Genomic DNA, 14,350 nt, shown 5'->3' with positions numbered 1-14,350 from the left:
GCACACGGTTAAATCTCCCCGTCCGGAGGTGCCTCACTCCTGCACCATGCCTGCCTGCCGCTACCTCAGTCAACTCATTGCCACCCTCCTCCCTGGCCTGCTGCCGCCCCTCCGCCTCCTCTGGCCCAGGTGGGTGGGGCGGGGAGAGGCCTGCTGCCAAGAAGGGGCGGGACCAGGAGCCCCAGGAGGGAGCCAGCAGAGGCTTAGCCTCTCTGGGGACAGAGAAGTGAAGATTCCTGGCGTGGAAATGGGGAGACCAATGAAGACTAAGATGTAGGGATCCCTGGTGCCTAAAGGTGGTGACCCTTGGATTTTCAGGTGTGAGGTCCAGTGTGCTGGAGGTGGGGAGACCACTGAAAGCTGAAATCTGGGGAGAGACTCTGTGCTGAGGCTGGAGACACAGTGGTAGGAGGGGAACTCTGCCCAAGTTCCAAAGCTCAGCTGTTCGGTGCGGGTATCCGTGCGGGGGTCCCCCAGGGACTGAGGGCTCTGAAGCCAAGGGTTAGGTCACTCCAGCCCTCCCAAGTGTTGGGGACCCCTGCCTAGAGGTGGGGCTCTCTGAAGGCCCTAGGGGGCGCCAGGGCCAGAGACTGAGATTTCCGGGGAGAAATTGAGATTTCTCAATTCCTCCTGGGAGACTGAGATTTGGGGCCGTCAGACGGGAGGCGGGCATCCTCTGAGAGCGGGACTGAGTCCCCCACTGCCCGTCCGCCTCCCAGGCACAGGGGCAGAGAAATCAGGCGTGTGCCCCTCGCTGGAGGTGGACCTGAATTGCACGCAGGAGTGCCTCTCGGATGGGGAATGCGCGGACAATCTCAAGTGCTGCCGGGCCGGCTGCGCCACCGTCTGCCAGATGCCCAATGGTAACCCCGGGGGACCCACGCGGGGCGGGGGCTGGAGTGTGACTGCAGCTCCCGGTTCAGGAGCAGGGGCGCTCCCGACCCAGGAGTCCCTGGCCAGGTCAAGGCGGATGGACCCAGATCCGCCCGGGGCTCTCCCTCCCACAGCCTGGAGACAAAGGCGTCGCTGAAGCTCAGCAGGGGTAAAGAGAGACATCCCCACTCCAGGCTGGATTCAGTGCTCTAGAGGAGGACCCACTTCCAGGACACACTGCGGGGACATTGTTCTCAGAGGTCAGGGGACCTCCCCAGCCAGCTGGAGCTGCAGGGCCGTCCTGGTGAGAGGGCTGGATCCCAAAGCCTGGGGAGCGCATCCTTAACAGCATTCTTCCCCTGGGGTCTCCCCCAGCCCTGGGGGTAAGACTTGGGGCGCCTGGCCTGGCAAGACTCCCTGGAGTCCTCTGTCCAGATGAAAATAGACTTTACAGATTTAAGAGAGCGTCTTAAAGATGTGGAGTGAACATCTGAGAGTGAAACGTTGTTGCCCAAAGTCACGCCGCCACCCCTGGCTGCACAGGAGTCCAAGCAAGGAGGTTCAGCTTCTGCCTGAGCGGTTCGAAGAAAGCAGGACCCCTCCCCGAGCACCCCTCCCACTGCTTCATCTTTAAAGCACTCTCTTCCACTCTAAGGATTGAATGAGAGAAAGTATGTGAAGCTTGGCTGTCATGAAAAGTACCTGCTAGAGCTCAAGACTGTCCAGCAGGCCATGGGAACTCCCATCGGAGCAGGAAGGGGCCTTAGACAGCGTGGAATTCAAGCTTCTATTTTTCAGAGGGAAAAACTGAGGACTAGAAGCTGGCATATGAGTGGGGGTCCCAAGGTATTATGATTACTGTTCTTTATCCAAATACAGCCCCTGTGATGTTCCCGCCTTGTGATTTCTCTGAAGATTCCCGCAGGGGCCGGGAAAGTTTGTAATCAGAGACCTCAGTCACTCATGAGCAGGGAGGTGGGAGGTGGAGGGAGGACAGGCCCCTCGGGGGCTCCTGGGTCGGGGAGCCTCTAACCTGGACCACAGGGAGGAGGACCAGGAGAGGAGGACACTGGGAGAGAAAGACACACAGATGAGAGAGGAGGAGGGAGAAAAGAGGAGTCTCTGCTGTTAGGGGGGGTCTCTGCTGCTCCCTGGTCTCAGATGGACAGACTGAGGCAGGAAGAGGGGCAGGACCAGAGGGCCTCCTGAGCTAGAATCCCAGTTGTGCCATCTGCTGGTTATGGGTCCTGAGCAAGTCGCTTCACCTCTCTGAGCCTCTGCTTTCTCGCTGGCAAAATGGAATGAGAATCCCAGATGTTGTAGGGTCGACATGAGGCTAAATGAAATCATACATGTGAAATGTCTCAGGAGAGAGTAGACCCTCCACACACAGTGGCTTGTTTTGTGAGTACCCCGCTCCCGATGCCCTCCTGTCCGGGGGCAGCTCGATATTGGGAGTTCCTGCCCTTCTCAAGGGAAAGGGTGACTTTGTGCCAGGAAGGCAGCCCCTCCCGTCCCCTGCAGCTCATCACCCAGCTCTGTGCCCCTTTGACATGTGGCTGGGCTTGCTCCTGGGGCTTCTGGACATTGAGCCAGCTCCCTTCTCCTTGACCCTGGAAGTGGAGCACAGGGTGTGTGTGTGTGTGTGTGTGTGTTAGTGGAAGAATGAGTGTCTGTGTGTGGATGAGTGATGGGGGGGGGGCTTGGTGCTACACGGTTGTCACTGGGAGTGAATATATGGGAGTGAGTGAAGGGACTGTGGGTGTGTAAGCCCTCACACCAGCACTGCACTTTACCACTTACAAAGCAGCAGAGTGCATGGTGCACAGATGCTGAAGCTGGATTCCTGGGTTCAACTCCTGTCTCTACCTTGTGTGTCTTTAGGCAAATTACTTACTCTCTTAACGCCTTGGTTTCCTCATCTGTTACATAAGGAAATATTAACAATTCCTCTCCTTTTCTTTTAGGATTACTGTGAGAATTAGATGAGTTAATATACATCAAATGCTATATGCCTGGCACATAGAAGAGGCTAAGTAAGTGTTAACTGTCGTAATTATTACAACAAAGGACTTTGACTGTGCAGGGAGAAGGAATATATGTCTGTTGCCTCCACTGCTTCCACAGCAACCCCAGGACGTGGGCAGCACGGATCTCGTGTGGCACCTGAAGACACGGGGCTCTGGGACATTTCTGGCCCCAGGTCACAGCGTTAGGAAAAGGCAGAGCTGGGACTCAGACTGGGGTCCAATAATCTCAAAACTGCTGGTGGAGAGAGCAGAGGGGAGAGATTTGCAGGCAATCTTCTTGCTCCCCTGAAATCCACTCAAGTAGGCAGCTCTTCTGTTTGTGAAACCAGGTGAAGGGTGGTGGGAGGTCATCCCCTGAAGCGTTCATCTTCCTGCTTCCCCTCTGCCCACACCCCTTACTCCTTTTTCTACCCAGAAAAGCAGGTTTCTTGCTCCAAGCTGGACATCGCCTGCCCCCAGCTCAGCCTCTGACTGAACCACTGCCAGGTAAACAGCACGTGTCTGGCCAGTTGAGATGCTGCCACAATGTTTGTGGGAAGGTGTCCTGTGTCACGCCTGTCTTCTGAGGTTGCTGGGGGTGGGGGGAAGCACACTGATACCCAGATGTGATGACACCTGCAGGAGGTTGAAAAGGAGAACCTGAACTAACACACTGCTGTTTATGTATCTATCCATCGATTTACTTTCATCCGCTCAACGACTATTCACTGAGTCTCTATCACTTGCCATGCACTGCTCTAGGTGTTAAGATGCTCTGAGTGAACAAATGAGACAAAAAATTCTCTCTAGGGGGTTTATGCACTACTGGACAATAAACAAAATAAATAAGCAAGTATATTCTGTGGATGTTAGAGGGAGATCAGGGTCCTGAAGAAAACAGAAAGGGCATAAGGAGTACTAAGGTGGAGGAAGGGGGCAGGGAATGGTGTTGTAGTTTCTACCTGGGACCACGAGTGAGGGCACCACCGAGAAGGCAGCTTATGAACAGAGAGTCATGCAAATGCCAGAGGGAGACATGAGGCCACCAGGGGAGAGTGTTACAGCCAAAGGGGGCAGCAGGTGCAAAAGGGAGCATCTCTGGTAAGTTTCAGGAAAAGCCAGAAGGCTGGCTTTCTTTTCCCAGAATAATTGTGGACGTGTCCACTGAATTCTGCCATGGCGTGTTGCTATGAAATGGCCTAAATATTTTTCTCCTTTAGAGGTTACTTCTTTGTACCGGAATGCCTAAAAGCCTCTTTGCTTATCCTTGAGTTTCAGTAACTGAACAAGGATATTCTGATATCATTCTGCATCATTTTTTCTTTTTTTTACTGGAACATGGAATGTTTTTTCAATCTACAGATTTTTTTAGGGAAGTTTTCTTATATTACGTCTTGAAATAAATTTTCTGTTCCAGTCGTTGAGTTTTCTATTTGAGACATCAATTATGTTAGATTATCTTCACTTGTCATCCAGTAGTTGTTAAAGGCATGTCTACAGGAGAAATTTAATTTCCAGCTTTGCCTTTTGCTATCTGTGTGATCTCAGACAAGTTATTTAACTTCTGTGGATATAGTTTCTATTTGGAGATAACAATGGAAACTATCTGTGTTTGGAATCCCGAAGACCACACTCAGGTTTAATTCATAAAAAGACTCACAGGACACTAAGGTGTAATACTTAGGTTTACAGGAAATTGATACAGAGTCAAATCAACAAAGGGGAAAAATGCACGGGGTGAAGCTGGAAGGACCCAGGCACAAGCTTCCAAATGTCTCCTCCCTGTCCAGTCACAAAGAATCTGCTTGCTTCCCTCAGCCCAATGCGACCGAGCAGTTGCCAACCAGGGAAGCTCACTCCTGCCTGGGAGTCAGGTTTTTACTGCGGTCAGTCGCATGGGCGTATACTGCCTGCACGGCTGACCTCAGTTAGGGAAGCCCCAGACCCCAGAGGGAAAGCAGGCATTTCCCTTGTTTAAAATGATTAAAGAAGACAATTTAGGTGATACTGTCTATTTAGCACTTCATGAAGTGGGAAGTCTCCATCCCCATGGGTCCAGAGAACTACAGAGCATTTACAAGGACCCAGAGTTAGGTTTTGGTTTGCTGACATGGCACCCCAGGCCGGAGTGGCTCATCTTGAATCTAGATATTTATTTCAACACAGGCCTGAGGTCAGATCCAGACATTCCTACTGGGAGTTGGGTGTCATATTGATGATCACAAGAGGAGCCCTGAATCTTTGAGTATTTAGCACCCAGGGGCACAGAGCTGAGCATTCTCTATTCACTAGTCTCAAATGCGTTCACAGCATCCCAAAGAAATGGAGTTGATTTTATAAACAATCCCATTTTACAGATGAGGGCACTAAGGCCCAGGAACACTAAGTAATTTGCCAAACCCAGGTCCTCCTACTGTTGTTGGGGAGGAAACCTTTCCATGCTTCCCTTCTAGTTTCCTTGGCTGGTTTGGTAAGACAAACTAGACATAAGACAGATGAAAAGGAGAAAAACAAATTTCATACATACAGCATCCCCAAAGACCTGGGACCCAAAGATGGTCAGGCATTTGAGGCTTATATGCCATCCTGAGTGAAGGAGAAGGAAGTGAGGATTGGGGCTCCAAGGGGAGGAAGATAAATTCCAGGAAGATGAGAAAAGCAGATATCTGATTAACAAATATTTGCCATGCTGGGCAGGTAGATAAGTGTTACTGATAATAAAAGTTATCTGGGATTAGCTCTTTTCCTGATACAGGCCCTCTATCTAAATCCTTTAGGCAGTTAAGCGAATAGTAATCGTCTCTTCCTGAGTCTTTTGGGCCTTGAATGTCTTCAGCTCAAAATAACCAACACACCATGTGGTATATTTTGAGGGGGAGCACGTAATCTGTTCCCGCTCATGGTGAAACATGCAGTTATAATGTCATGGGGTCCGACATCCCAGGTAAGTCTGTCTCCAGCATAAGATAAGAATCGAGGTTTTCCTCTCCCAAGGGTGTTTGCCACTGGTTTGAGGGTCCTGGCACTTCACTCACGTCCAGACCCGAGGGTCTCAGTGGTAACTGGGCGGGAGCAACATGGTCGTTCCGAGCCTACAAACTTGTGCACACAGCGTGGTGTGGTGCCAGCACGTGGAAATCTAATCTATCGCTTCATCCTCAGGGGATGGGGAGAGACTCACGTTTGTTTCTGCAGAAGGAGTCCAGTGACTTGTACTTCTCATAGGCTACCAGTGTGTGATCATTCCAAAGAATTAAGGTAAAGACAGAGCATTAGGAAGAGATGCAGATCAGTGGGAGAGAATGTGGGGCTTTCTGAGATTCAGCTCTTCCCGATCTTGGCTCCTCTGCTACTTCCCAAGGTGCATGGGAAAGGCAGCTTTTCTCTGTGTCTGCTGCCCTTCTCCTCCAACCCGGTGAGTCTCCTTCAGGCTTGCTATCAAATTGTGGTCCTGTGGACCATTTTATAAGAGGGGAAACTGGGGCTGGGGACACACCTGTAACGGTGAGCCTGTTAGGAATGCAGCTTCTCAGGCCTCACCCAGACCTGGGGGATCAGAATGTGTATTTACTTCCACAGACCCACAAGCAGAGTCAAGTCTGAGAAGCGCTGTTACTGAGCATTTGGCCCCAGCAGGCAGAAGCAGGACCAGGGGAGGTGGGGAGATTACGCAATGTACAGGACTGAGCCCAGCTCCTCCCCTTCCTCACTCCCCTCCTCATTGCCTGTCCCACCCCTCAGCTGGGGTGGGAAAAGCTCTGTCAGCCCCCAGCTTTCCTCAGAAGCCCTCCTGCGAGGCCATGAACATGAGACGGCTCTGCCTCTCTGCAGCCCTTCTCGTCCTCCTCGGCACCCTGGTGGCCGGCACCCCGGGGGGTGAAACCAGCAACCAGGCCCAAGGTAAGTCCTGACCCACCTCTCCTCTACAGGCTGGGGGGAGGGGGGAATGAGGGGAGTCCGTGGAAGGGGCTGGGGAGCAGGGGTGGGGTGGGTGCTGACAGCCCTCTCTGGATTTCTCCTGGGAAGTTGGGCAGCTTAAACTCCAGGGACATTTCATGACTCTAAAAAAGAAATCATCACGCTTTCAGCTTTAAAACAAATTATCCTGCCTAACTCTACAAGACTGGGGACCCCAGCTCTGAAACTCTCTATTCCTGGTCTCTGCTGCGTCCCTGAACCTCACTGTAGTGTAATAAAAAGGTCAATATTTGATCTTTGTCCTGGTTCCAAGCCCAGGCCTCCTGAAACCCTTGGAATTTACTGTCTTTTGTATGGTAATGAAAGTGACCTCAGATAGCTTCAGGATGGGGCTGGACTCCAGAAAATCCCATTTGGTGATTAGAGAGTTAGAACCCTCAACCCCCAGCAACTCTGGGGAAAGGGGAGGGTACTGAGGGAGAGTTCAGTCACCAGTGGCCAATGATTCAATCAAATTGCTTACCTATTGAAACCTCAATAAAAAAACCCCTAAACTTTGGGAATCAGAGAGCTTCCAGGGTGGTGAACATTCGAGGTGATGTGAGGGGGGACTGTCCTGAGGGGGCCTGGAGGCTCTGCACCCCTCAACCCCCCTTTGCCCTATGCGTCTCCTCCATTCAACTGTCCCTGAGTTTTATCCTTTCTATCAATAATAACCCAGAACTGTCAGTAAAGGAATTTCCTGAGTTCTGTGAGTCGTTCTAGTACGTTATTGAAAGTTGAAAGTGGGGTCCCAGAGCCCCCAGATTTATAGCCAGTTGGTCAGAAGTATGTGTGACCCAGGGACATGTAGCTGTCATTTGAAGTGGGGGCTATCTGATGGCATTGAGCCTTCAACCGCTGGGGTCGGCTTTAACTCCACGGATTTAGTGTCTGAAGTGAGTTGACTTGGGGGCCGCCCAGTTGGCGTTGGAGGATTGGTGGGTGTTGGTAGAGACACCACATATTTGGCGTCAGGGAATAAATCCAGATTCATACATCCCTGGGCTTTGGTGGCTGGGATGAGGCTCAGATACAGGGGAGTAAAAGTGGGAGGCAGTGCTCCCAGAAATTCTTACCAGTTATCTATATTTTAAGAGTTCCCTGAAGATGTCAGGTGCTTCATCAAATGGGTTGTAACAGGATCATATACTGACCTGACCTTACTACTCACCTGCTCTGTGACCTGAGGTCAGTCGCTTTTCTGCAATTTCCCCACCTGTGCAAGAGATAACTACCAAACAAGTTCTTACAAGGGATTATCCATCATGAATATAGAGTTTTTTCACATTTCATGCCCAATAATGTCCTTTTTCCACCAAGATGTCTTAGTCTGAAAAAATTTGTCTACCTACCTCCTTCCTTCAAGAAAAAATATTTAGGGGTCAATAATGACATTATTTCTCCATTATTATTGCAAGAAATGCAACACTTCTGTGACTTTGCTCTTGGGGTCAAGGCTGTGCTTCTCCCAGGCTGTTAGAATATTAGTAAAAACTCAAGGCCCTTCCCCTTACCCCCATGTCTGACTATTATTTTATTATCCTCTCAGGATACAGAATATTAGAGCTAGATTCATAATTATCCAGGCGTGCTGTTACCGAATGCACATTTGTGTGCCTGACGCACAGTGAGGCCAAAGAAACCGAAACGTGTGAGTTTGAAGCAGAGAAAGGTTTATTGCAGGGCCATGCAAGGAGACTAGGCTGGCTCATGCCTTACAAACCCCAAACTCCCCCATGGTTTTCAGGGAGGGAGAAGTTTTAATAGGCAAAATTTGGGATGAGAGCTGCAGGGTGTGTGACTTTCTTCTGATTGGTTGGTGGTGAGGTAACAGGGCAGCGTTCCAAGAATCTTGTGCTCAGCCAGAAGTTACCATCCTCCACCTGGGAGGGGGACTTAGTTCCTGCAGAAGAACTCAAAGATGTTGATAAGTATATTCCTTCTGGAGGAACCTGGACACTATTGTTTCTTGACTGCTTCTCCTTTGTTTCTGCATTCCCTCACATCCCTGATTAACAACTGTTTGAATCTGCCGTTTGGTGTTCTGGAAGGTCTAGGAGGCTGAAGCCTTTTTCCTGCAAATAAGAAATGGAGGTGGAGGGCAACACAGAAAGGCTTTTGTGCCCAGAACCCCACAGGGTCCTGCTCAGTTTCAGTGCTCCCTCATCAAATAGACATTTAACTAACAAGAATTTAATTATATTCATTCTACTCAATGTCTGTGCACTTGGCATGAGCATGAAATGGGAGATTCATTCATTTGACAAATATTTATCAAGCCCCTACAAGCCACTGTTCTTGGTATGGGGGCGCAGCTGTGAATAAAACATAGCACAAGAACCAGTGCCCTCTAGGAGGAAGACAGACAATTGAGTAGGTGGAAATAGTATACCAGGTCATGGCAAGTGTCTTGAAGGTAGAGAGTGATGGGGGTAAAGGAGGCTGTGCTCCTTCTGTAGACTGGTCAGTGAAACCCGCTGTGATAAGGGGGTGTTGAGCAGAGGCTGCAGAAAAACGTGCCTGGTGTGTTTGAGCAGCAGCCAAGACCAGGGTGGCTGGAGCTGAGTGGGTGAAGGGGAGGGAGTGGAAGGAGATGAGGCAGAGAGGCCATGGGGGCAGGTCCTGACCAGCTTTGTAAGACTTTATAAGAATCAGAATTTGACTCTGAGAGAGATGGGGAGTCACTGAGGGATTGGTCACAGGAGCAATGGGACAGGACTCAGGGTTGTATCAGGGTCTCTGTGGCTGCAGTGCAGAGAGTGGCCTCTAGGGGGCGAAGGGCAGAGACAGAGGCCCCTGGGCAGGCTGCTGCTGTGGTCCAGGTGAGCCATGATGGAGCATGTACCGATGTTGTTCCCTGGGTGGATTCCAGTTCTCTTGAATAACATGACTGAGTTGCTCTGTAGAGGATAATTCTGTTCCTTAATTAAACAATTAATTATCTTACCTTTGCTGTTTCCTGATACATAAATGCAGTAGTATGTGTTCATTATCTAAAACTTAGACAATAAAGAAAAACATAAAAAAGTAAATCAAGATTTCCAAATCCTGCAACCCAAAGATTACGGATACATCCTTCTACTCTGAGGTCCTCATGTACAGGAACTAATTGACTTGCTCATCCAGAGATGAGGAGGGAACAGTGCAACCCCGTGTCCTCTGGAAGCACAGCCTGCCCTTTCCTCACCTCCCCAGCCTCCAGAGAGAACATGCTCCACCTCCGTGGCAGGGCTGGGACTAGGGTGAGGTGAGAGGCACTCACCTCAAGCCCAGCATTTAAAGGGAAGCTAAAAAAACTTGTAATGCAGATAAATCATAATTGATTGCAATAGTGTAAAAAATCAAAAATTAATGCAGAAATCCACCATGCACTCAATGTGAATGTTTTAAATAAAGACAGGATGTGACCCTGCACTTGCTTGACCTGCCTGTTTGCTTCACTCTAATCCTGGCCCTGCTTGGCTGAGACCAAGAGCTTTACATTGAGACCTGAATATGCCTCATTCCTGATTGCAAGTTCAAGTGAAAATATTATCTTCTATCAGATGTAATTTTCTGCTTCAAAGAGGAAACTCTTCTTTTAAATAGAGAATTGCCATTCCTTATGTTTAAGAAAGCAACTTTCCAATCGATGCCAAGGTTTTCTCATAAATGAGAGCTTTCCCTCTGTTCTCTGGACATTTATGTGATTAGCCTGTGTTTCACAGGATTTTCTTTTTGGTTAATTGAAGGGATTGAGAAGTCTGTGGCTGAATAGACACATTGAATAATTCAGAGAATTTGAGTTCCTATCTTAAATGTTCATCAAGATATTTTACATTTTGACAACTTATGTCTAAAATATATAATTATTTTTCCAATTTCTGACCAATACACATTTTAAAACATTACATAGAATAAATGTGTTCTTGATATATACTACAGTTCTAAAAGGAAGCCATTTTCTTAATCTGAGGCTCCAGAAAAGAAGCATCATATGTCCCAATGATGGAAAACCTGACTGTGTTGATGTCCAGGGTGGTCCCTGGGGACTCGTCTGTTCTGCATTGGTGTGGGTGGGTTGAAGGGCTTTAATGGGCAATTGTGTCCACAGGTGATTTTTAGCTTGGACACTGCCCTGGAACATTAAATTAAAATGTTCATTAAATTAAATGAATGAGTGCATCTAACAATTACTCTAATAACTAATATTTATTGAGTATTGATCGATTGCCAGTTACTTGACGGATATCATCTGTAATCCTCTCAACAAGTCTCTAAGGTTGGGATTATTATGCTCATTTCTATGATTAGGATGCTGTGGCTCAGAGTGGTTACTTGTCTTCCCTAAGGTCACACAGCAAAAGAGTGGGTCCTCTAAGACCTTAAAGAATATAGTCCAGGGATTTGCACTAGATGTTCCTTGAGACCTGGGGGTACTCGGGTAGGAAGGGGTGAGAGAATGGCTTGGGGGGAGGTAGTGAGAGGGCTGAGGATGGGGTTCCAACCCAACACCCAGGTTTCTTTTAATAAGTTTTCCTTTGAAAGAAGGGATCTGTTGCTAAAAAAGGGATTGACACTCATATCTTCACGGCAGGAGTTTTAAACTTTACAAAACTAATATGTCACTGGATGGAGTGCTTCTTTTACTCCACAATATGCTGCAACCATTTTCTGATGTCAATACATATTCTTCTACAATATAAATTTACTCATTATAAAAATTGCAGTATATTTTATTTTAAATATTTCTTCTTTCGTAATTGCAAAAGGAATATATGCTCATAAGAACTTGATAGGATATAAAGATGTGTAAGGAAAGTTTTAAGACTCCTCTTCTTGCTATGTGTTTGTTTTTCCAAACCACCAAGCAATTCTCAAATTCTCAGGGAACACTGACTGGCTTTCCTACCATCATACCAGTTCTAAGGCTAAGAACCTGGAAATAGTGTCAGATTCCACAGGTTAAGGACTGTATCCCACAGGTCTCCTTCCATCTTCAGAGGCCAATTACAAGTCCAGCTTGTCACTCATGCTTCTGACCAACAACTACATATCAGAGGTTCCCATGACCACCGTGGAGTTAAATTAATTTGCTAGAGTGACACAGACTCAGGGAACCGTTTTACTTACAAGATTAACAGTTTATCGTAAAAGGATATAGCTCAGGACAACCATATGGAAGGGCTGCATAAGACAAGGGAAGGGGAAAGGGCACGGAGCTTCCACGCTCTCTCTCATCAGTACACACCCCCCAAATCTGCTCCCATTTGCCAACCAGGAAACTCTCCAAATTCAATGCTTTTGCGTTCTGTGGGAGGCTTCATTACATAGTCATGATTGATTAAATCATTAACCATTGGTGATTGATAAACTTCCCCCCACTCTCTTCTCCCTGGAGCTAGGCGCTTTGGGGTGTCGGGGTGAAAGTTCAACCATCTGATCAGGCACTTGTTTCCCCTGGCAACCAGCCCCCATCCTTGGGTTACCTAGGGGCTTTCCAAAAGTCACCCTCTTCACATAATTGAAGACGCCTTTATTGCTCTCCTCACTTAGGAAATTCCAAGTGTTTTAGAAGCTCTGTGCCAGGATGGAACGAAGACCAAACATATATTTCTTATTATAAATCACCATATCACACCCCTCAAAATTCTAGTATTCCCGCCCCCATGAGATAGCCAAAGTAAATACACTGTATCTTTTTCCATGCCTTTCTCCATTACAGCATGATTCTTTCATACTTTTTTTAATAGTGGAAAATTTCAACCATACTCAAAAAGTACAGAAGATTATATAATAAACCCGATGTACACATTGTTCACTTTCAGCAATTATCAACATATGGAGAATATTGTTTATGTATGTCCTTTTTTTCCCCACAGAGTTTTTAAAAGCTAATCTAAGGCATCATGCCAATCATTCCACAAATACTTCATGAAGGGTGTATGGTTTTTTTACATCATCACCATGTCATCCTCACACCTAACAACAGTAACAATAATGCCTCAGAATGCAGACCATTCAATGGAGGTTTCACCTTTCAGGCTCTGCTAATGCCCCACCCCCAGCCCCATCATTCTCTATTTCAAGACACTGGTGGTTTCAGTTGCCGACCCTGTAGACCGAGCTGTGATCACCATTCTCATAACTGACCCAGAGCCCCTCCCAGTCCCGGCAGCCCTGCGCCCTGCCTTGTGCCTGGAGCCTCCCTACACGGGTCCCTGCAGGGCCCTGTTCATCAGATACTTCTACAATGCCAAGTCTGGGCTCTGCGAGACCTTCGTTTACGGTGGGTGCAGAAGGAAGCAGAACAACTTCCTGGATAAGGACGACTGCATCAGCACCTGTGGTGGCCGCAACAGGGCCCTAGGGTAAGAAAGGGGACAGGACAGGGTGGGAGGGGAAGGTCTGGGGAAAGAGGTGGAGCTCAGGGGGCCACACACCATTCACACCTGCACAGTGTCTTTTCCCCCCTCACTGCTGCCCAGGAGAAGTGGCTGCAGTGTCCTGGGAAACCACACACTGAGCACATCCTCCACGGGCCAGCCTGGCAGAAGGTCACAACTGGAATCGCCCTCTAGATAACCTAAGCCACTCATCTCCTCTCCTTTTTCAGATGGGAACACGGAGGCAACCACCCTGCACAGTGGGTCTGCAGTGCCCCTGAGTGCCCCACCTAGGCTTGGCAAACTGGTTTTTTTTTTCTTGTTGCTCATCCTAGTGTCAGCAGTACTGTGCTTGCTCATTTCTGCGACGGTCAAGGCTCTGTCAGGGTGCAGACTATCAAGGTCAGGGACTTCAGTGATGACAATCAACAAGTTCCTTTCTTCTTGCAGAGCGCCGGGCAGCTGGGCTCCCCTGAGATGGTGACGTCCTAGGAGGCCCCACACAGGGCTGGGCTCTGGCTTCTGAAAGAGTTGAGCCTCTTCCTCTGCTTCCTTCTCAGACCTACCCTCCTCAGCAGAACCCTGCCTCTTTCCTCACCTTCATCCCACTCTCCACCATCACTGCACCCCTTGGAGGGGGCAGCGATGGAAGTTCTGGCATCCAGTTCTGAGCGTCAGTGGTGGCAGAGGATTTTTCAATAGAGAAACCCCTTTTCCCCACAGTGATGTTGAATATTTATCTGTCTGTGGCTTAAATCTTATATTTAATAAATTCTTTTCCTAATTAGACTAACTGGAGTGGATTCTGTTGTTTGCAAGTAAGAACCTTCACCAACAGGGTCCACGGAGATGCTGGTCCTTCTCATTATTCTGCAGAGCAGCTGGCACCACCCCTTTTCCTGTCCTCAGACTGGGCCCTGCCAGGTATAGGAAGCAAACTCATTACAGCACCATTTACCTCTGAATGGCCACCCCAAGCTACACAAAAACCCGGGTGAGAGACACCTCAACATGAAAGCTTTCGTTCTTCACTTCTTGGACCAGGTCAAATTTGGGTGCAGGTTGTTCTCCCCGACTCTCAGAAGGAGAAAGGAAGGAGGCTCAACTGTCCACTTGCCCAAGGAACCTCCTTCCCTGAGGTCC

General features: G+C 48.5%; 2 protein-coding genes across 2 annotated transcripts; both read left to right on the top strand.

Moving 5' to 3' along the window:
* Window positions 1-46: 46 nt before the first annotated feature.
* WFDC2 (WAP four-disulfide core domain 2) lies at window positions 47-3,469 on the top strand. Its single transcript, XM_059897622.1, is given in 4 exon segments — window positions 47-102; window positions 682-863; window positions 3,319-3,402; window positions 3,405-3,469. Coding segments are annotated over 4 exon segments (387 nt in total).
* Window positions 3,470-6,682: 3,213 nt separating this feature from the next.
* LOC132349086 (serum basic protease inhibitor-like) lies at window positions 6,683-13,950 on the top strand. The gene is made up of 3 exons (XM_059897220.1): window positions 6,683-6,782; window positions 13,000-13,192; window positions 13,658-13,950. The coding sequence occupies exons 1-3, from the start codon at window positions 6,683-6,685 to the stop codon at window positions 13,689-13,691; spliced, it is 327 nt and encodes a 108-aa protein (XP_059753203.1). The 3' UTR covers window positions 13,692-13,950.
* Window positions 13,951-14,350: the final 400 nt, after the last annotated feature.

This window comes from Balaenoptera ricei, chromosome 15 (genome assembly GCF_028023285.1).
Source record: "Balaenoptera ricei isolate mBalRic1 chromosome 15, mBalRic1.hap2, whole genome shotgun sequence".
Taxonomy (NCBI): domain Eukaryota; kingdom Metazoa; phylum Chordata; class Mammalia; order Artiodactyla; family Balaenopteridae; genus Balaenoptera; species Balaenoptera ricei.
The sequence above is the reverse complement of the archived record's forward strand: the minus strand, read 5'-3'. Positions and strand labels throughout refer to the sequence as shown.

Bases quoted from the DNA above. Each gene is read 5' to 3' on its own strand.
- LOC132349086 (XM_059897220.1), top strand. From the start codon at position 6,683: ATGAACATGAGACGGCTCTGCCTCTCTGCAGCCCTTCTCGTCCTCCTC. The intron at 6,783-12,999 runs GTAAGTCCTGAC...CAGTCCCGGCAG, and splicing joins AACCAGCAACCAGGCCCAAG to CCCTGCGCCCTGCCTTGTGC. The intron at 13,193-13,657 runs GTAAGAAAGGGG...TTCTTCTTGCAG, and splicing joins GGCCGCAACAGGGCCCTAGG to AGCGCCGGGCAGCTGGGCTC.